We start from the raw sequence: 24,045 nt of genomic DNA, 5'->3' as shown, positions 1-24,045 counted from the left end.
GTCTGTGACAGCAGGCAAAATGGAGTATTGCCTGCCCAGCCAGCCCCATGGGGTGGCTGAGTGGTGGAAGCATCACAAGGTAATAGACATCTGATGCAATAAAGTGGCAAGTCTGTTTCTACCTTTGTTGCACCACTGATTTTCCTGTCATGTGGCACAACAAAGGGTAAGGACATCTCTTTGTTGAGCAATATTTTTAAGGCAGCACAAATGAGACAGACAACATCTGTAACACTTGGTTAAGTTGTTTGTGGGTTCATGGTCTCTGGTTAAACACTGTTCTAGTCACTCTGGTTCCCAGCATGGTTTGACTAGGCAATGTAAATAGAACCAAACAATTTAAAAAGAAAAAAGAAAAAACAAGTCTGGGCTGACCTGGGAAATACTATTGCAAGATATCTTACTGTAACATCTTATTGCAATGTATAAGAATATATTAGTTCAAAGCTATGTGAATAACTCAGGGGTAAGAGAGCAACAACAATACTAATTTTCAGATGTTATGTTTTAACCTTTTCTGATTATCAGCCCACAATCATAAGAGATCTCTATAATACTGCTTGCATTAACAAACTATCACCGTTATTACTGTACAAATTTCTAGGCATTATAGTGCCCAAAAATAAATACTTGCTTGACCTGAAGTTACTTCCATGTTAAGAAGCATCTTAAGTTTTAAGACTTTAAGTAAATCGGTTCTGCTTTGCTGAATGAAAAAGGAAAACATTTCAACAATTTATGCTAAATTATTTTTTATTCATTGCTACTGTCCAATTTTCCATCAATTTTTCACTTAGCACCTGATTCTGCCAGGTGCCATTGACAATGACTGTCACTGTCATGGTGACCAATACTTAATTCTACAAACAAATACTCCCACTAATTTCCACAAGGATAACCACAGAGTAAAATTTCACACGTAAAGTCTGAGAGAAAAATACACACCTTTAAAAATGTAAATATTTAAAACTATGCCAAAAATTAAGCCCATAATCAAAATCTGAATATTAATTTTATATGCTGCTTTTTCCGGGGTGTATTGGTAGAGGGCATTTTTAGTCTACGTTATCAACAGGGATCCAGATTTTCCATTTCCCATGGAAAAAAAACCACGGACTTTCCCTTTTAAAAGAGAAAATCATGGGAAACTGTGGGTTTCCCCTTGCAGCCTTCCAGCATGCAAGGAGCTGCTTGGGGCTTGAGGGAGCAAGGGGAAGGTGACTTGGAGGCAGGGGGTGCTACATGTGTGTGTACACACACACACACACACACACACACACACACACACACACACACACACAAGGGGTGGGAGTAGCCCTGGCAGCTGGATACAGGTAAGTCTATGCAGATTTTGGGTTGTTTTTTGTTAATTCAGAGAATTTTGGATTTCTTAATAGAGAAAACCAGGTAGTTAAATAGAGAAAACCTGATAATTAACTTGACATCTCATGAGTTCCCTTTCCTCACTTTCCTTTGAAGTTTTCTCTCTTGTAGCATGGGGTACAATATGCAGTGCCTTACTAATATATATTTGATTAATACTAAAGACAGCCTAATAGCTAACTCCTTCTGCATTATAATATATATGAGGAACATATGAATATTCCTTAAGACATGGAATACTGTTATCTATGGCGTTTGTCCACTAGATATCCCTACTGATGGATTTGTTCATGTATATCAAAAGGACTTTTTTTATACAGAAATATATATTAAAGCATTAGTTTCCATTCAGTATCTTGCATTTAGTGGGCCTCTGGTTACCTGGAACACTGCAACAATAGTCACCCTTTTTCACCACAACTTTTTTAAGTATCATGAAGTAGGAGTATTACGGTCACAGCTAATTAACTTATTTTTTCCTTTGTGGACTTTTTTGGTAGAGGTTGGATGTACAAATAAAAATCACATGCCTGGTATTCTGCCTTTGATATTACCTATGAAATACAGCATGGAACATTAATCACACATTAGTTTTTGACCCCTTCCTTATTTAGTGACAGATGATATCGGCTCATGGAATGATGAAAATGAATCATCTTGCTAATTCAGCAGCTACTGTGTCTATATTTAACCTTCAGATACTATGCTACATTTATCACATCAATGCAAAGAAATATAGGAAAAGACAGTGAACTGTAAAGGTCTGTATGCGGTCTTTGACAGCAGTAAGTACTGGCTGTGGAAGACTAAATATGCTGCAGGGGAAAACTTGGGGATAACCTGTCTACAGGAGAAATTTATTCATATTTTTCTCACCCTTCCCACAAAATGGATAATTTATGCACCGAACCTATCTAATATAAAATTTTGGATGTTCTTATTATCCATACTTATTCAGCTTTTTACATTAAATCAATTTCTTATTTTAATTATTCTAGTGTGTTGGATACAAGAAAGTATAGCCCCTATTCATATTTTCCCATTCAAAGCTGCCAACACAGAATCATAGAATCAGAAAATTGGAGTTGAAAGGGACCTTAGGGGTCATCTAGTCCAACTCCCTGCTCAAAGAAGGATCATCCCCAACTATTTTATTCCAGCCAAGGCTTTGTCTGGCCAGGTCTTAAAAACCTCCAAGGATGGATACTCTACAACCTCTCTGAGTAACTTGTTGCAGTGCTTTTCCTACCTTCCTGGTGCGAAAGTTTTTCCTGATACCTAACCTAAACTTCCCTTGCTGCAACTTGAGCCCATTGCTCCTTGTTCTGTCACCTGCCACCACCAAGAACAGTCTAGCTTCATCTTCTTTGGAACCCCCACTCAGGTATTTGAAGGCTGTTATTAAATCTCCCCTCAGTCTCCTCTTCTCCAGACTAAGCAAAATCAAATTGCATAGTCACTGCTGCGCAAAACCATGCTAGCTACAACCATTTAAGAAAATATTTCTCAAGCATTCGAGAATTAGGTACGAGGGCAGTGCGGTCGCTGATTCAATTTGGTGGAGATTTGGCCCAATTCGGTGGCCGAATCTCTGAATCCGAATTGAATCAGAGGACCTTTAATCTCTCTGAATCGAATCGGAACCCTCCGAATCGATTCAGAGAGATGTGGACAGACGCAGTTTTAAATGTTTTTTCTACATACCTCTAGGTAGCAGGGGTCCCACAGGAGCATGGGGGGCTCCCCAGTGTGCTCAGCAGCAGACCTGGAAGCAGACCAGAAGCACTTCCCCATCACAGGAGAGGAGGCCCCCTGCACGCTCCCTGGCAGACCCATAACTATTTCCAGTCCTCTTCCAGATTCACTGCCGAGCATGTGGAGGCCCCCCTACACTCCTGTGGGATGCTCCACGTGCCCCAGCATTGCAGCAATCACAAGCCGCACCTGCTACTCAAGGTACGTAGAAAAACTTTTAAAGCTGTGTCTATGTCCGAATCGCTAATTCTCTGAATCAGCATCGAATCTTCAGATTCGGCTGAACCGAATTGCGGACAGTGATCCAATTCAATGAATCGAATCACTGTCCCCCATTTGGGCCAAATCCAAATTGAATAGGGCCTGCTTCACACACCCCTATTAGGTACACTACCACTGTAGAACTGGGATGGACAGTTCATACTGCAAACTATTCTGAGCAAGCATCTCCACTGGCCAATCCTTTTTCTTTCTGTTGTTGTGAACTAGGCTCAGTGAGAATGAAAAGGCAAGAGAGTAAGAAAAATAAAAGAGCCTCCAGAAGTTAGAGGTTATGAAAGAAAACCTTACATGTGATGGGAGTAAGACAAGAAGGCTGGAGCAAATGTTTATTCTACATTTGCTTTCTTTTCCCTTTCTCAGCTCCTCTTCTTTTAATCCTATTTTAGGGAACTGGACCGCTCTCTTCTCCTGCCTCCCACACCCGTGGTTGAAGGGCTGGGGTTTCAAGAGCAGACAGACATATCGCGTGTATTTCTAATTCCTTTAATTAGATTTTAAGTACAATATCAATAGGAAAAAAATAAACTTAGGGGAGTCTGCACCCACCAACAAAACTGGAATAGCAAAAATGTTCAACTAGATAACAATAAAGATTCCAAGAAGCCTCTTGTACAGCCCATTCAAATACATAATTTCTCAAACCATTTTCAGCCCCATACAGGTTCCCCATCCTACAGGATTTGTATGCCAGACAGACATGCATGCTTTTCAAATGCAGAGCTACTCTGCTATCCTATTCCATGATGTGTAAGGAATATCAACCAATGCAGAATGAAACAAGTGCATCATCTACACTTTGAAATACAGTTTGGACCAGTAAATGTGCAATATGTTTAAACAAAAGATTCACTATCCAAGGAAACTGGCCAAGAGTATTATGATAGACAGATTATTCATGTCAATCAGTACAACTACAGTACAGTCAGAAACACACAAAACAAAGGAGCAGTTGACTCCAAACACTTACCCAAAATTTTAATATTTCTGTAAATCTCTAAGACCAATACAAAACTGATCTCTATCTTTTGTAACATTCATTCCCTTCTACGTGCTTCCCTGATAAAATCCCATTCAGATTGCTGCATTTTTTTGGTAAGTGAAACAGTAACTTGTTACTGTATTTGTGTTACGAGTAGAGATAATAAGCAGTGTGTTAAATAATGCGTAAGAGAGAACCATATACAATACCCATAGCTGCTAGGTACTATTTCAAATAATAGTAGAGATGCAGTACTGTATTACCTAAAGAGAGAACAGTTTGCTACACAATACCAAGTTACAAGTTAGTAAGGGTGAAAAAAAAAAAGTTTGTTTTTGGGTAATGGAAACCGAGATGACCAAAGTTTAGATAATCAAGTATGTAGCATACTCAGTACTGTTCCAGTAGAAGGAACTTTTTCAGAGAGACATGTGGGTAGGTGGGTGATGACAACAAGAGGTATGGTGGTTTGGACTGGATAGTCTCACTTGTGAAAAAACCTCAGGAAAAGGGTTCTGGAAAAGCAAGTATGTGCAAGAGTTTCTTTGAAGGGCTCCCGCCAAATCTCTCTCTTGAGAGACAGAGAAAGTTCATTTCTCATATGAAATGGGGCATAGTGCCAACCCACAAACCTGGGAAATATCTAGGAATTCATGTCAGGCCAGATCCATCAAAACAGATACCCCATGTCTTTGCAGTAGACTGTACCCTCTTCACGCTTCCCTCAGACTTGCTAAAAGCACTCCCACTGACTTCAGCCCTTATCTCTTCTGATTTAGTTACCAAACTGGAAATCACATTTATCCCCCTAACTCCCTACAAAATAAAACAGATGTAATAATTACCTTATGAAAAAAATTAGTACGTCCTACAGCTCCAATTTTCCCTGCATGGTTCAGAAAAGAAATGTTTCCTTCAGTAGTACCATAAAATTCACATATCTTGATATTACCAAACCGATCTAAAAATTCTCTCCATACATCACTTCTTATTCCATTTCCAATCGCCAGGCGAACTTTGTGATCTTTTTCTCCTCCTTTCTATTAAGAGAAAACAAATGAAGATTCTCAAGAACATATTATAATGGAAAATTTGGTTGCAGCATATCACCTGAACAAAAAAGTGTACTAACTTCTAAAAGAAAGAAACCAAGACCTTGTCTACACTGGCTGGCATGTTAGAAGTCTAGCTGCCGAAGCCTCATCATTACAGGAGGCCTACAAGAATTCTTGTAGGAACTGCACAACTCTACTTTTATCAGCTGTTTGCAGGATGTGAAGTGCATCATAGCAGGTGCAAAATGTCAAAGTGGCTGGGTTATCCAAAAGGAGACAAGGACATTTCTACACATGCCTTATGCCACCATTTTGGTGGTGGCAGAGGCCTACTTTCAGTAAGAGTGATCCTGTTACTCTTCCAGCAGGAAAAAAAGTGTTCTGCATCTGCGTAGGAGCTGTGAATGCAGGTTGCCCACATTTTTGTGGAGAGAACTCAACCTCTGCCAGCAAAACTATGTAGCCTCTCTGGTGTCCCCCAGTTCTAATTAGAAGCTAAAGCAAACTGATGAGACATATCTAGCATATAGCTGGGCTGTTACAAATGTTGTACTATATATGAATATTGAAATATGGATGATTTGATGAGAACATGTAAATAATGTCTTAATAGAATCAACTAATACTTTTTCTTCCATCTAGATCAGTTTTAAAACAAAAATAGAAGTCATGTTTTTTCTTACTGTGAAGAATGGAAAAAGATAAGAATTGTTTTTCAGAGATTTGCATTTGGAAAGGATAACAGTTTCCATCCTTTCCTCATAAACTGGTTATAAATTAAGCAACCAAGATTTCACATAGTTGCTGTTCATATGACTTCTTGCCCTAACTAAAGCACCTGAGCCATCTGTTATACAAACTTTCACTATTTCCTTTGTTGCTATGTTGACTATACATTTCTTCTTACATTATGTACTGCAGAAGCTTTTGTAGACTTTGCTATCAAAAAGGAATCCTATAAGAGAAGGTGGTCCCCGCCCCCAGTCAACATGGGGGAAAGAGCCCCTTGCCTTACATTTGCATTCAAGGAAACCATGTTAAATACACTGCCCATTTCTGAACCTCTGCTAAAAGCAGCATACGTTCAGTAATGGAAACTAACTATGAAGCTGATTAAATGCAGCCAGCAATGAGCATGACTGTAAAACACATGATGCACATGGGACAAACATGCTGATTTTTTTTTTTAGCTTAAGGTCAAATTAGTTCCAAATTCCAAATAGACTAAGCTAATTGTCCAAGTCCAATTATTCAAGTCTGTGCGGCCCTACCACCAAGCAAGCGTTCTCCCTCACAAATCCATCAGTAATGGACTTTGGATACTCCCCAAATCCATGGCAAGCATCCTACATGCAGGTCCCAAACCCAAAGGCATTGAAGTTTAGATGCCCCCTAGCCATGCTTGCTCCTAGCCAAAAGGCCAAACAAAGCAGCAAGCTGGGAGGAAAGTGGAAATGCAGTCCCCCATTATCACATTTGGGAAACTTGCAGGGGTCAGCCTCCCCCCTGGACAGGCCTCACCCTGGGAAAACCTGTTGATCACGGCATCTCCCCTGCTAGGTAAACATGTTAAAGGGAACCTTTTCACGTCCTTGTAACAAGGCATGTAACAGAATTCGCAGATTTGTTGGAATCAGACAGGCCATGCTGTGAGCGCTTCTACTATGGCTTCAAACTTGCAACCCATAGGTCATCAACTGTGTTCAGCACCTTTAAGGACAATTTTTCATGTCCCAAGCCAAATCAATTCCAAATCCATGAGTCATTCAAGAACCATGTGTGGCCCTACTACCAGCAAGCATCCTCTCTATCCCTGCCTGGGGCTTCAGATGCTTCCAAATCCTTGGGCCACCATCCTATGCACAGGCCCAAGCTCAGAGGCTTGGGGTTTGGATGCTCTCAAGTTTTGCTTGGCCTCAACTGTATGGTCACAGGAGCAAGCTAGGGAGAACTCTCCCATTTCCAGCCAGCATATAGCCGAGATCTTTCCACTGGAAGTGAAAATAGGAGGCTAACTATGCATTACTTTAGTTAGGGTACTACCCCCTGCCAAGAAAGTGGTTTTCCCCTGCAAACTAGGAAAACCACTTCCTAGATCATGGTGTCTCCCCTGCCAGGTGTCCAGCACCTTAGCACAACCCATCTGAATAAGATGCCTATTGACCCCTGTCCCCACTCCCAGTCCCGACTCTTCTTCAAGTCACTGAGAGTCACTACACTGCATACATTTCAAATTCCTCTTCATTCCCACAGCTGAGCTGTGCCTTCCTTTCCCATTTCCAAGGATTCCTGCAGCTTTACCAGCCCTAAATGTCTGGCAAACATCACCAAACAGGGTCCCAAACAGTTTACCCAGAATCTCTGATAGCCCCTCTCAGCCTGGTGCTGATTAGTGTGGGGGTGTGGTATCTGGAATATGCACACCCATACTGAACAGTGCTAAACTGTGGGGTCACCATGGCTTGAAATGCTGGTGACTGGTGGTTCCCAGCCCAATGAACTATATGGTAAATCATGAACCTTTTGGCTCTTGGCTTTGGACTAATATCATACATAGTTTGTATTCTCTCTATAGGTACAAAAGTGCTGCTTAAAAGTGTGTTTATGGTGTACCTGTACTAAAACTTGTATCAGTTTCAAAAAAGGCAAAGTGCATCAATTCTATGTGAACTAAGTCTAGGGGTGGTATATGCAAATCGCTACAGCTTTATTTATTTCAAGGTCAGTGTTTTAAAATTTTTCTCCCTTCCATATGCTCAGGGAGAGCAGGGTCTGACTATAATAGGGAAGGGGTTGCAGGAAAAAGTTAACTGGCGGGGCAGGACAGACCTGACCCCCCAGATTTAATCTCCCTGCTACATCAGTGGAAAGCTGACAAATTCAAGACAAGTCTCCAATAATTTGATTCTATACCTGGAAAATTATATCACATTTATAAATTTCCCATATATAGAATCCAATTATTGGGAGGACTGTCTTATAATCAGAGCCATTCTATATTCAAGTAAATATTGTCATTCTTAGATAGTGGAGAGGCTCCCGTTTTCCACCTTTAGATGTCTTATGGTGACAAGACAGAAACTGCTTCACATTAAGACCTACATCTTACCAGGGTAAGAAGTACCTCCATTTTGCAAATTCTACAGTGGAGCTAAGTATCACTGTTTGTGTCAATACTTGCATTAAAAAACAAACAAGTAAGGGTTATAGTTATTATTTTTCTAACATTTTCGTTAGCTGACAATTACCTGATCAGTTCTACCACTTTGCTCAATGGCTTGCCTTGGCATGGTTATACAGAACTCTGCGAGTCAAGGACACAGGTTCAGCTGGGTTAATATGCTGTGCAGACACATCCTAAGACAGAGGCGGGCAATTATTTCAGACGGAGGGCCACTTATTGAGTTTTGGCAAGCCATTAAGGGCCGCATGACAGGCAGCCAGGAGCAGATAAATATTAATTTTCTAAATTTAAGGGCCCTGTAGGCCAGATAGAATGGCCTGGTGGGCCGCATCCAGCCCACGTGCTGCATTTTGCCCACCCGTCCTAGAAGTAGGATGGTCAGGATGTGCAGAAATGTAACACTTAGATTTTTCTAAATACACTTTAAACCCCAAAGGGCATTTATACACTTGCTCTGGGAGACAGCGGGGGGAGAAGCTTTAAATTAGAGTGGCTCCAAGAGCCGCTCTAATTAAAGCGCCTGGAGCGATATGTGTATCAGCATCCCTGTGCTGATATATGGCACAGGGGTGCTTCAACTAAAGTTTGTCGAATGAGCTTTATTTAAAGCGCCTCCACTGCCATTTTTCAGCATGGGAACACTGATACACATGACACTGGATTCTGCTGGAGCGCAGTAATTCCATGTTGCAGCAGACTCGATTAATCGTGTATAGGCGCCTTAGGAGTTTAGAAATATAGACCACTTTGGACGGGTTTAAACTTCCAGGAACATTTCAAAAGCACACTGTGAAAAATCAAGTACTAATTTTGAACATTTTAGAAGGGTAGCAACTGGTACATCCTAATTGTGTATGAACGAGCTGAGAAGATTCAAATACAGGAAACTGGCTCCAGCTTTAACATTCCTCCATCCAGGAGAAAAGCTGGAACTGGTTTGCTGCATTTGAATAGTTCTCAGCTCATTCATACACAATTAGAATTTACCAGCTGCTGTACTTTTCAAACATTCCCCTTACCAAAAGGCTCCAACACCTGCAGATTACTTAGTTTTCTTTTCTGTTGCAAAAAACCAAGTAGCCACCTACTAAAGAGACAGCTTAAACACGTTTTAGATGGTTTCTAAAGTATTTTAACTCAAATGCTGAGGTCTTACATTTTATAGCAAACTAACTTTACTGTACATTTAAAATAAAGTTCTTAAAAACTGAAAACTAAAAAGAATTTATATGAAAAGTGGGTTATCAAGTTCATCAAAATGAAGTGAACTGTAATATAATCTAGCAAAACAAATAAACAACCAACCAACCATTAACAGCAACTTTGTGCATATAAATTATTGCAGATCATACCACGCAATAGTTGAATTTTTTTTCAAAATTATGACGATAAAGATCCTAGGTAGCCAATTATTTTACTTTTGTAGTTGACTCTCATGGATGAAAAACAACTTATTTGAGTAAATTAGAATACGAAAATAATATATTATCTAGAAACTGATTAACATGAAATTTAAAATGCATTTCTGAATTACCTTTTTTTAAATCTAAGTTTTTCACCAGTCCCATGGGACACCTCTACCCACTGTGGATCAGGAGGCCCAGGTAAGGGAGATTCCTTGCCCTCCATCGAAGCTGACCTTGTGAAGGAACACCTTGACAGGCTGGATACCTTCAAGTCAGCCGGCCCTGACGGTTTACACCCCAGGGTACTCAAGGAGCTGGCAAGCATCATAGCTCAGCCCCTGGCACAGATCTTTGAGAACTCCTGGTGCCCTGGTGAAGTGCCTGAAGACTGGAAGAAGGCCAATGTCACACCAATCTTCAAGAAAGGGAGGAAAGTAGATCCGGCAAACTACAGGCCCGTCAGCCTGACCTCTATCCTGGGGAAGGCCTTGGAAAAGATTATCAAAGAGGCCATCCTTAACAGACTAGCTGACGGCAATATCCTGAGGGATACCCAGCATGGGTTTGTTGTGGGTGGGTCTTGCTTGACCAATTTCATTTCCTTTTACAACCAGGTGACCTATCACCTGGACAAGGGGGAAGAGACTGATGTCGTATATCTTGACTTTAAAAAAAGCCTTCGATCTAGTATCCCACGATCACCTCTTGGCAAAACTGGCTAAATGAGGCCTCAACCTCACCATGATCCACTGGCTGGTGAATTGGACCCAGAAGGTGGTGGTTGACGGAAGCCAATTGCCTTGGTGCACAGTCACCAGTGGGGTCCCTTAAGGCTCTGTCCTAGGGCCTATACTGTTTAACATCTTCATCAAAGATGTGGACATTGGTGTCAGAAGTGGACTGGCGAAGTTTGCCGATGACTCTAAACTCTGGGGTAAAGCATTCACACTTGAGGACAGGAGGGGGATCCAGGCAGATCTTGACAGGCTCATGAAATGGGCGGATGAGAACCTGATGGTGTTCAACACCAAAAAATGCAAGATCCTCCACCTTGGGGGAAAAAAACCTGCAGCATGCTTATAGGCTCAGCAGTGTTACGCTGGTTAGTACTACAGATGAAAGGGACTTGTTCGTCTTGTGGTCAATCATGACCCCCATGAGCCTTCAACATGATGCTGTGGCTAGTGAAGCAAGCAAAACACTGGCTTGCATCCATAGATGCTTCTCAAGCAAATCCCAGGACGTACAACAGGAGAATGACTCGGCCTTGGTGAGGCTGCAGCTGGAGTACCACGTCCAGTTTTGGGCTCCACAATTCAAAAAAGGATGTGGAGAAGCTTGAGAGGGTGCAGAGGAGAGCCACACTCATGATCAGAGGTCAGGAAAACAGACCTTATGACGAGAGGCTAAGAGCCATGGGACTCTTCAGCCTAGAAAAGTGCAGGCTCAGGGGTGATCTGGTGGCCACGTGTAAGTTTATCAGAGGTGCTCATCTGGATCTGGGGGAATGTCTGTTCACCAGAGAGCCCCAAGGGATAACAAGATCGAACAGTCACAAACTCTGCTGCGACCAATTCAGACTGGACATAAGGAAGAACTTCTTTACTGCTCGAGCCCCCCAAGGTTTGGAATAGACTGCTGCCAGAGGTGGTTCAAGCACCCACTTTGAACACCTTCAAGACACATTTGGATGTTTATCTTGCTGGGATCCTATGATCACTGCTGACTTCCTCCCCCTGGGGCAGGGGGCTGGACTCAATCCTCCAGGGCCCCTTCTAGCCTGAATGTCTATGAAATCCAGTGTGGTCAAATGTGAAAAAAAAATGTTTTTGGGGGAAAAAAAAAAAAAAATGATTTCCTTAAATATGATTGGGGTCATTTTCAAATGGGCTGATCTCTCTCTCTCATGTAAGTGCTAAATGAACTAAGCAGGTTTTGAATTTTCAGAAACCATTGAGATCCTTCTCAAAATCTCTTAACTTTATTTTTATTCCTAAATGGAATTTAGGCTGAATAATCGTGTGTAAAATCTGTTGAATAATAGTTTGTAAAGTCTGATCTACAATTTCCACAAGTGCAGCACAAAATTATTGTGTGTGTGTGTGTGTGTGTGTGTGTGTGTGTGTGTATACACACATGTCCATGGGCAGACCCAAGATCACGGCTTGGGGGAAAGGGGGAGTGAGGATATGGCCACCACCCCCTTTAATTGTGGGGCACATGAGCAATGAAGTAAGTGGTCATATTCCCTCGTGCCACAAATCCTTGATGCTAGTGCTCTTGTTCACCAGCTGATCAGTGTGGGGTCTGCTTGGAGCCCATGTTTTGGCATGGCTTCAGAGTCCAAGGGATAAGCACTGCTGCTGTTTGTGCGCCAGGTATGCAGAGGCTGCCATATGGAATTGTCATATAAAAAAAAAATTACTGGGGAAACAGGGATCTGATGAGGAGCCTGGAAAGGGAACCTAGGACCAGAAACCATCCTAGGTTGAGAAGAGAGGTTATATGAAGAGCTAGAAGACAGAACTAGCAAGGTGAGAAGGTTGAAGGTGAAGAGGTAAGGCAAAAAAGGAAATCGGCACTGGGTATTGGGGATAGGAGGGACAGGGCTGTGATGAAAACTGAGGTTTGAACTTCAAGTCCTGTGGGACAGACTAGGTCTGGCTGAGCAAGAAGACCCTTGAGCTACACCACACTTTGTTGCTCTGTAGAGAAGGCTCATATACGGTGAGGTCAGCTTACTCTGTAAAAATAGAATCTTCTAAGATTTCAGCAGCTGAAATTCTTGTTACCAAATAATTTTGTATTGAGCATGTACAAGTTATGCATTTTCAAAACCTTATAACTCAGCTAAATTTGACTAGATTTTAATGGGTATAGCAAAGGTTCATCCCCATGACCTAAAAGCTACCAGAGTTCAAGAGCCTGCTCCAAAGGAAAAAACCAAAATTATTCAGAGCAAGGCAAAAATTTAAACAGATAATTTTATAATCTAAATAGTTAAAAGATTGGCAAAATTATAAATACCTGATCTAAACTCTAGGAAGTGTCAGGCAACTTTAATATGAACTTTTCAACCTCACCTATAATGCTACTTATAGGCAAATCTCTCAAAGATTTTTCATCTACTGCATTGCTGCTCCCACATAATGACAAACAGAAGATCACACAGCAGGAAAGCATTTTCCATGCTCAAGCTTTTACCACCCACATGGCTACATGGGGCCCCACTGTCCCATCTCTGAATGAGAGTGAAGTGTAGAGGAAACAAGCATTCCAGTAAACATCAAATACATTGTGAATTTCCTTTTGGCACTGTGTAAGTTACCTTTCAGTACCTGGGTCAAAACCGGCTGTCCCCCACACCTTCCCCATCCTTCCTGCTTAAAAATGGATACCTTGCTAAAAAGGAAAGAGAAATTTTTGTTGATTTTGGAAATCCTTCTCGAGATGATCCAGAAAAAAAATCCAGATTTCATGCATGTTGTCATCTCTGACTAGAAATACCTATAGCATCATTCTGATATACTCTCCCAGGTCTACACTTGACTGGTAAGGTCCTGTTTTACCATCATTCCATTCAACTATTTTTTGCTTACTTTCATAAAGCCCCCTTTTCCCTTTTTTAATCTTATTTTAACTGAAAGAATCAGATAAGAAATATTTTTATATATTTAATCACATACAACATTGTTTTTTTCCTACATCCTTGGCTCTATGACCTTACTTCAACATGTGATTCATTATTCAGCATGAGGGAGCTGACAGAGGGTGTTACCAGCAACAATAACATTGCTATATTATACCATTTTAAAATGTAAATTAAATAAAGTACTTAGCTTTTAATTTTGGAGATAACATCACACTGCCACAATTGTAGCTTTTTATGCATCTCAGAGATATGAAGCTTCATTGTATTTTAAACACTTACCAAACAGTTTATTAATAAAAAAAAATGCATTTAAAAATGTTTCAGTCTTATTTTGAGCTACGTATAAGAGCTTTCAATTCACTGTTTCTAGGAAATTGTTTGTTTACCCTCTCAGGCTGTAATGGTGAAATGCTCAAGTCAATTTTATTTAAAAGTAATACAACTTTTTTAACTGATCATTTTTCCTTCAGTATCATTGCTACACTGAAATTAATGCATCAGTTACTGACCCAAAGTTACCTCCTACTGAGCTCACTGAGTTCTGAGTGTTTCACATATAAAGCCTTTTGGTAACACCCACTAAAACAAAACAAAGAGATCTTTTCATCAAGCACATTTGTTCAACAATGAACAGAAGATACAAGAATATACACAAACGAAATGGGTCATTTATAAACATAGGCAAAATGAAACTCTTTAGAGATCAGATAGAAGCAGGTAAATTTGTTTCCATTTATACTTTTCAAGCACAATGAAAATCTCTTAACTGTATCCTTAAGAGGAATTCCACACAATAAACCAGATCTTGCAAATCCAAAGGAATTAAGGTAGCCAATGGCCTCAACCTGTGACCTCATTACAGCTAGTTTGAGCACATAATGGTCCTAAATTACAGTGGATCTATGACCCCTTAGGTCCGGGGTGGGCAAAAAATACAGCCCATGGGCCACATCCAGCCTGCCAAGTGATTCTATCCATCCCACAGCAGGTCCCTTGGCCCTGCCTGGTCCAGACATGGAAGGCAGCCTGGGCCATGATGCATATAGCAGCCCGGGCCATGGCACATGTGGCCAGTCCCACCACCCCTAGGCACAGAGGTGCCACCTGGCACAGAACACAACCCACCCTATCCCCAGGTACAGCTTCTGGACATGCCAGGAAATATAGTCCATGGGGCTGGGCAGCACCACGGTGGGAGTGCGGCAGCTGGAGTTGGCTTCCTGGCAGCCCCCACAGCAGGAGCTTACTCACCCTTACATTCCAGCTACCAATGTCTTCACCACCACTGCTGGACATGGTCCATCCCGGCCCATCCACCACACACACACTGCCCATCCCATTCCTGGATGCTGACCCCTACCGATCTGTGGCCCCATCACATCTGGGGTACCACAAGGGTCTCCATGGAGACCCTACCTGCTCCATCTGGCACCCCCAGCAGTAGGTGGAGGACAGACAGGGCCAGATAGGATCAACTGGCATCTCCCTGCCTCCCCTCCTCCCCCAGCCCCGCTCATCCAGGCAGTGTAAACAGTCATGATGGGAGACTGAGGCTGGGTTAGCACTCCCCTCTCACCCTCAATAGCTCACCAAGTTGCCCTCCAGCCTAAATAATTGTCCACCCCTGCCTTCCACTTGGTAAGGTAAGCCTCAGATGGAAGAGAATTTTTTATCTGGTGGGAATAAATAATTTGGCCCCCTCTACATGTGCAGGTAAATGCATGATGGGATCTAATGCATGATCCACACAACTGTACATCTTGCTATACCACATGTGCATGGCAGGAGATGTGATTGTGGGAACTGGCAAGAAGCAAGTTCCCACAGCTGGGAGCCCCCTCAGCTGACAGGGCTCCCAGTCATGAGGCTGCCCTGCACACCCTCTTGGCTGGGACACCAGCTTCTGTGATCTCCTAGCTGCTGGGGGTGCCTTGTATACCCTGAGGTTCAGAGACTGCAGCTGCTGTGATCTCCCAGGCACAGGGGCACACCATGCACATCCATGGCTGGGAGATGGCAGTGGCTGAAGTCTCCCAGCTGCAGGCTGCATGGTACAATCTCCCAGTCATGGGGGAGCAATACACGCTTCTGCAGCTGTGAGACCAGGTACCGTGATCTCAGCAGCTTGTGATCTCCTGCATCTGGGAGATCACAGCAGCTGGTCTCCCCACCATGGAGGTGCATGGGGTGCTCCTGTGGCTATGAGACTGAAGCCTCCCAACCACAGGAGCACAGGTTACACATGCAAATTAAAGTTGGGTGGAAGCCAGCTATAATGTTATTGCATGTTTTTCAGCAATAACTTTATAACTGTTTGGAACTTTTTAAGGCACCATAGTTAATTTACACATGTAGCCAGTCTAAATTAATTGCACAATTAACCAGGCAATTGTATAATAGATACAACTCTTTGAGGGAGCATCTGTGGCTTCAACCTAAATTAACAATACAAGATGCGTCTGCCAGATTTCTGGAAATACTTTACTTTGGGGATCCAGCAGTTCCTACTAATGGACAAAGGCGCTTCATGGAGAGAACAAAGCCTAATTTGTGGAATGGGAGCATTCCTAAGTGGGGACTGTCCTAAAAGTGATATGCTATATCCCCTTTTGCAATTGAGCTCCAAACAACAATTATTTAGATAGCTTTTACTGCTGAAGATACAGGACTTTTGATTTAGTTGAGTGCACAAAGTTTGCATCTACTTGTTGTAGAGGCCCCATGGAAGCCTGTGCCACAGCAGCAACCTGGATACTATAGGTGTGGGGTGCAGGGAAAGCATCTGCACCAGGAAATTCCTGCACATTACATACCAATCAACTTGGCTCTTTATCAGCTCTGATAAGGATTGTGCTCACAAAATAAAACAGTTGTCCAGAGAAAGGCTGTGCCACAGTCACACACTGTACTGTGATGCTGGGGTATTTTTCTTTTAACTTACTTTTACTGAGGAGACAACGAAGATAGAGATAAAAAAGGAACACATACAAAAGTCTGAAAGAGACAGATCTATATGAAACAGAACTGTGTCAAGGAGAACCAACAGGCCTGTCAACCAAAGCAGATCCAGAAAATAGAAGGGAGTATACTGTCTGTCACAGGCAAGGAAATGGGACATAGACCCAAGGCTGTACAGAACACTGATGGGAGTGGGAAAGAAACAGCAACCGGTTCCTACATACTGGGAGAAATTACGCTGTAAAAAGCCCATTGGAATGCAACAGGCCAGGGAAGATGCTCAAAGAAGCAGAGGCTCAGATGATATTTTGTGGATCCTTAGGGTATTTGCTGATCCCCAAAAGTGTATGAAGATGTGTCAATATAACAGAGATCAATAGATGGCTCAAAGGAAGTAGACTTGCACCAATATACTAGTCCATATTGGATCAACACCAATAAAAGAAAAAAAACTGTCATTATTGCCAATCAGCTTTTTTTGGCCAGTATATAGCTGATAATGTCTCTGATAAATGCCACATGCATGCGCACAACCGCAGCATGCACGCAGCCTGGAAAATAGTATCCGGCCAGTAAGTCAGGGGGGAGGGGGGCAGAGGAGGAGATCGAAGCCTCCACAGTGAGGGAGAGTGGGGCTGGGGCTGCCTAGCTGCGGCAGGGCAGGGCAGGGCAGGTTGTGGGATGGAACTGCGGGCAGCTCGTCTGGGGCGCAGGGGGCGGACAGCTCTGTACTACTGCACACACAACCAAGGGAAGCATAGGGGGCATGGACTACAACCACCCCAAAATGCCCTGTAGCACCCCCTCCCAGAGCCACCATTGCCCACCCCAAGCAGGGCCCCAGCCCACCCCACCGCTGGCACAGCCCCTGGCTTTGAGCCTGCAGTGGGCATCCTGCCCTCAACCCGCACACAAATCTGGGGGAAGCATATGTCCCCCAACCCTCCCCTGGAGTGCATGAAGTGGTGGGGAGCCACTTCCTCCCTGGCCGCCCCCAAAACCCTCTGGACAAGCTGCCTGCGGCTCCACCCTGTGCCCCACCCCAGTTCAGCAGTGTCTACCCCTGCCCCAGGCCCACTCCCTCCCTCCCTCCTCGTGGGGGCCTTGATCTGCCCCCCCACACCACGCCCCTTCCCTCCCCCACAGACTTACCAGCTGGATGCTGCTCTCCAAGCTGCCAGGCTGCATATCGGCTATCAAATTGGTATCAGCCAACATGACTGGTTAATAATTGACCATTGGTATCAGCCAAAAAAATCTTTATCAGTGCACCCCTGAAAAGAAGGATTGGGGCTGCTTGATGACTAGTATTCAGAAAGAGGATTCTTCTCAAAGGATGGAATCCCTCCAAAGTTACTTAGGAAAATAGAGTGTTCCATGATCGGAGAGTTTAAAATAAGAAATTAGAGAAGAAATTTGAAAAAGAGGTGTGTAATCTCTATGGCTGACCTTGGTACACAAGAAGTAGAAAAGCATGAAAATGAAGATAATAGCAAGTACGATGATGATCAAAGAGAAAGTATTAAAATAATGTAACAGAAAGATAACTTGGGGGTCGAAAAAAAAACCTATGAGCGATTTGCAGCCATGCTCTCCAATAACTTATATGGTTAATTTAGAAGCAGGATTAATGGGTTTTAGTTATAGTAACATTCAACTCTCTTACTAACGAACATTCTCATGATTCCAGTTCTTGAAAAACTGGTGCAACGAGCTGGGAGCGACCGTGACAGGGGCAGCAGCCTGTCATAGTTTTACTAAGTGCGAGCCTCTTCACAGTGGGGGAGCATGCTGCAGAGCGAGGAAAGCTGATGTAGCGTGCAGCAGCTCTGGGGACAGGACGAGGACATTTGGAGGGCTCTGGCCCCCTCTGGGCTCCGATGTTGCCACATGCAGTATGCCAAGGTCTGCCCACCCCACAGCATGGCGGCCCTACTGGGAAGGAGTTCATGCTCCCTGACACTATGAGAGACGCTACTGCCCCCCATCAATGGCCCTGGTCCCTGCCAGTAGACGGGGGGGAATTAAATCCCTCTCTGGCCAGTTCAGCCCAGACTGGCCATGCTCTCCCCCCTTGCCGCCCCCCTTGCCGCACCCCCGCAGCTTCCCTGCACCCGAGAGCGCGCTCTAGCATCCCGTGGCCTGAGCAACTACAGGCACGTGCCCACAATTTCTCAGTCCAGCGGGGGATGTCTGTCCTGTTACAAACCGGCTGGATCTAGGCAGGTTAGACTAACCTGCAAAGGTTGAAATCAATTCAGACTCTGGCTTTTTGAATGTCTGCCCTTAGCCCAAATGAGCAGAGATGTGGACCAGCCTTCCAATAGGAATAGAGAGTCAAAGAACCTAATTACCCATAAAATGGACCATGATAAAGTTAAAAATAGAATTATATGATGTGGCCACTAGAAACTGTAGGAACTGGACTTGATTATCTAGAAAGTCCCTTCCAGTCCTTAACTTCAGTCCCGGCCTCTTTGTCAGAAATATATTCTGGCAATGAAGAGATCTAAATGAAAAGCTTAATTGTACAGTATAACGCACAAAGCATAGATCTCATTTAACTTCCAAAAACAATTTGCAACTCCTAACATTTTTATCATTTAGATTCTTTTACGGAGAATTTACTCTAGGATAAAGCTTCGCTGGATAATGGAGTGCCCTATTTTACTTTATACGCAAGTACAATAAAAATATGAAAAGATGCCTTATTACCAGACATATTTTTCTGATTCATTTTATGAATTTAATTGATTAAAGGTGAGCATTGGGAGTTTTCTTTAACATTATCATGTGAATGGTATGTTAGCAGGCAGAATTTAAGACATGGCAGCTCAAATTAATTCAACATGTAAGCTAACAGATTACTTAATGAAAGTGAGTTCATGCTAGTATGCAGAAAGGAAACAAAGTCCTAAAGGTCTGTCTTTGCAACAAATTTCAGCAAGGATGAATGAAAAGAAAGAAGATTGATCCAAAGTTAATGGGAGTTTTTTCCACTGGATCCAGTAGAATTGGACAGGCCTCTAAGAGTCAGTTATTAGTATTACTGAAAAATAATCTTTGTTAACATATTTTTCTGTTAACAAACAACTGCTGGAAGTCAGTGCTGATTATTTTGGAAGATTTATTAACATGAAATAACTACAATTATCATTTCTTAAAACCTGTCGCTTAATTCCAGTGACAGGGACATAACATACTGATTGTACATTTTAAAATGTGAAGACCAACTTAAGGCAATTCTTCTATACTTAATGGGATATTTTTGAAAGCACAAGAAGTTAGGCACCAAGTTATGCATGCAATTACATTTCTGTGGATTCTGGTTGCCAAAATTCCTTGAGTTGTTTTGAAAAAGTCATATTAAAACAAAAAGGATTAAAACTTTCTTTGCTTAGTGTGCTAAGAGCACTTTCAAGGAGTTATTTAGTTTTATTCATAGAATTGGACACTGTTCTAAGACAGTGTTAAAAACTAAAATCTTTTCCCAGTAACAAGCCATTAGAGGGGTACCAATGTTCATAAAAATGTCTTAATTATTTGATTATTGGGACTTATTATTAAACATGCATAATGGGAAATGCTGCAACTCAAAAAGAGTAGTAAAAGCATGAAGGATCTTCTACTCTGTTCTATCCTTGCGCTCATTTTCCAGCAAGAATGTGATTAGAGTCAGTTAACGTGAAACAGTCATAAAGGTATTTATAGCTAGCTCTACAAACCTTGATCCTGGACCACCAGAGATGGAATATGGTTTCATCAGAACAAGTATACAAAAGCTAGCACTGAAGTAGACTATGATCCAGGCAGGACTGGTACTTTAAGAAAGCTAACTGGCTTGTCTATAGCAACTTTTTAACAGGAACTTAAAACAATTTCCTCTTGAGCTTTTGAACTGTATTCAGCACTTTAAAAATTACAAAAGAAAAGAAGAGGAATGGTGCATGTATTTTTCACACTGCCAACTAAAACTGATAAGGTTAAAATTAGGCTTCCAACATTTAATAAGACTTAATTTAATTATTTCAAGAATAACCATTTTGAAAATGCATTAGTATATATTAGTAGAATGTAGATGCTCATAGGTCACTCAGTGCTAAACTTTTAATCACAAGATTTCCAATTCATTTTTCAGTCCCACTGTATATGCTTCTTTCAGTCTTCTAACAGCTTTCCCAGCATCAAACCTAATTGGTACTCATGATGAGTCAAAGACTTTCACAGGAAGAATGGCAGATGAATAGGTTAACCTTGAAGTTTCCCTTTTAGTACAACTACAGCTTCAAAAATGAATATACAAAAAAATCAGCACATCATCAATTGACAGTATAACAATAATTGTAATTCCACTTACCACAGGTTGGTTGCAAAGGTAACGGCAAAGTTCTCCAATATACTGGATAAGAGTCACATTGTATTTTTTGCAGTCATTCCAAAAATTACTAGCTGAAAATTTCTTTCTTAAGACACAAGTTGCACCTTATGGGAAAAATAAGGGAAGAAATATATCACTGCTCTGTGGCTATAAGCTTTCAATTTTAATACAGAATATATTGGAAAGGTTCTGGAATTTATTTTTTTTTTGGTACCAAAATTAAACACAAACTTCTATTATGTTAAAATACTGCAGTAGTCTCACCAAACAAATATGACAAAACGTAACAGCAAAATTATCTGAGACAGATTCCCATTAATACTGGAATATGAACATAATAGGAAAGCCACTATACATATTTTAGCCTCGGAGGCTGCCCATATACGTGCTTGGGGGTCGGAGGGGTGTTTTAATTAAAGCAGTTCCTGGACAGCCACTCTAATTAAAACAGCTCACCATCATTGTACTAAGCCCTCGAACATTTTAAAATGCCTGTGGGAATCTTAGTCTAAAGCTCATTTGAGGAGGCTTAGATAAAATGCCCCAACGGCAATTTAAAAATGCACAGGAGTTTAATACACATGACAATGAGGCAAGGCTGGAGCATTCCAATTAGAACAGATTCAATCAAATCTGCTCTGATACATTCTAACTAAAACATGAACGAGCACATCTATAGCCAGCCAATTTTGATTCATTTGTGTTTGAATTAGTCTTCTTTGACTAGTGGTTCTCAATTTGCATGTCTTGGAATCTCTCAGTCTTAGCGGGGAGTTATTTAAGAGTTATACACAAGTAGAGTATTTAAGTCAGAAGGGGGTGGGGGCAGAGAGATAATTATTTTCCTGTGTATAGGATACTTAAATGTTGTGTATATTGATTTTTGTTACTATAGGGTGGAAGGAGGTATTATGTAAAAGGGATGCTCTGCACTGCAGTAATTCTGGATGAGCACAGAGGCTGCTTACAGACATAAAAACAACAAAGACAAAATGTGCTTTACTGGAAGCAGAAGCACATTACTTCAACCCGGCTCTGCAGCTCTGTAAAGATTCAATCAACTATTAGATAAACTCACCAAAAAAGCCCCACTAAAGCACCCGACCTTTATAGGCATCGGACGAATCAGGTCAAAGTAATGTGCTGCCACTTCTGAGCATGTGTGGGGTTCAGCGCAAGAGTGTGCCAAGTTAAAAGTAAAGTGCTGGGTTTGGTGTTTTGTTGTTTTTTGTTTTGTTTTTTTTACATTTGCAACCACCATGAAATCCTAAAATGCTTTCACCCTTTCTGCCAGAAGCAGAGGATTTCATAATGAATTCTAATTCTAGAACTGATATCCACCAGGCATTTTGATAAATCACCTAACAAATGAGAAAAAAAAAAAAAAAAAAAAAAAATGAGGAACAGAAGTTAATTTACTATGGGTATGGACTCTACATATAGCTAAATATTATTCATTCCACTTCCACGGAGTTGGTTATACAGGTTTCCCCTCGCTGTATATGGGTTCTTTATGTGCAAATTCACTCTTATGTGACGACCCTTTTTATACCAAAATTTTATTATATGCGAGGAAAATTCACTCATGCAATCAGTGTGGTGGAAGCCCTCAGTCAGCTGCTTTGTGCGGTGCATTGTGGGAGTGACATGCACTAAAATGTCGTCTCCTGTGTGGATCTGTGCTCCTCGCTCATTGTCTGTGACACGTGTTTCTGTAGATGACATCCCCATTATGCCAGTACCCTGTGCGTGTGTGTACTGTCTGCTGTTGGCAAGTACCAAAACTGTCTTGTAAAAGTGGTAGCAATGTTTCTGGAGGTCAGTACAGTCAAGGTCTTAGAATGTATCCCTATTTGTTACATTGTAAAGTGGGTTCCCTTTATGCGACTTCGAGTTACATGCCATTTTCCAGGAACGCACATGCAGTATAAAGCGAGGGAAACCTGTATCAGGTAATAAATAAATACATACATACATACATACATACACACACACACACACACACACACACAAAATAAAACCTACTTCTATATTATGCAAGAAGCAAGACAAAGTATAGATTTTAAGTAGAACATTTCCAACAAAAAGATCAGCAGACAATTGGACAAGATACTCTTTCACCACGATACAAGTAGGATAGTTATACAAAACAGAAATGAGTATGTTCCCTTACTGAATCAAGTCTGTAGAAATACTCTGCAAGTTTTTTGTTCAGTAACCAAACAAATTATTTTAATCCAAAAAAAATGTTTTTCAGGGTTTTTTTTTTTTTTTTTTTAGCCAAAACTAAAAATATATTTTTTTGTTTCAGATGTAGCAGAACATTTAGATCATACACACACGCAACAAAAACAACCTTTGTTTCCATGTCATGTATTTTTAACAAGGGAATGGAAATGAAGAACTAGTCAGGCACCAGTCTTCCCTCATTTCCAATTTTGTGAAACTCCGGTCACTCTCACAGCCCCTTGGATACATGATTTCAGTTCCCTCCTGTGTCAGGAGATTTGAACAACTCTCACAACGGAGAAGTGTTTTGGTGTCCCCAAGTGATTACTGAACAATGCAGGTTGTGCTCTCACTCTCTTCTATAGATACTAATCCACTTTGTAGTACACACATCAGTAATCACTGGAACAGGAACTGAATCCCAGATATCCTACCTCCAAGTAAGGGTCTTAACTGACTAGTTACAATCGTTCTTTCACTCCTCTCTTTCTCCTAATAAAATACAAAGTAGAGCAGCACCAACACTGGGACAAGGGCTAACCCACTTATAACAAAAGTTAGACCACTCTCATGAGAATAACAGGTTCAAGTCATTTTAGGCAGAAGGAAGAATTGCATCTAGGTATCCCATATCCCAGGTGTGAGACCTAATTGCTAGATTATTGGCAGGAAAAGGGAGGGCAAGGGAAAAAAACAGTTTCTTCTTCTTGCTTCTGAAAATCTAACCAACAAGAAAAAAAAAGCCCAACAAATAATTCAGCAAATTCAGCCGAAATCAAAGTTG

General features: G+C 41.6%; 1 protein-coding gene across 1 annotated transcript in view; it reads right to left on the bottom strand.

Moving 5' to 3' along the window:
- The window catches only part of LOC102382883 (long-chain fatty acid transport protein 6), a 50,834-nt gene that overhangs the window by 15,190 nt on the left and 11,599 nt on the right, over nt 1–24,045 (bottom strand). The window contains 2 exon segments of the mRNA XM_025206695.1: nt 5,245–5,439; nt 21,012–21,136. Of these exon segments, the coding sequence (XP_025062480.1) occupies nt 5,245–5,439; nt 21,012–21,136 (320 nt within the window).

This window comes from Alligator sinensis, unplaced genomic scaffold, assembly GCF_000455745.1.
Source record: "Alligator sinensis unplaced genomic scaffold, ASM45574v1 scaffold10_1, whole genome shotgun sequence".
Classification (NCBI taxonomy): Eukaryota; Metazoa; Chordata; order Crocodylia; family Alligatoridae; genus Alligator; species Alligator sinensis.
This window is presented reverse-complemented; position numbering and strand designations above follow the sequence as displayed.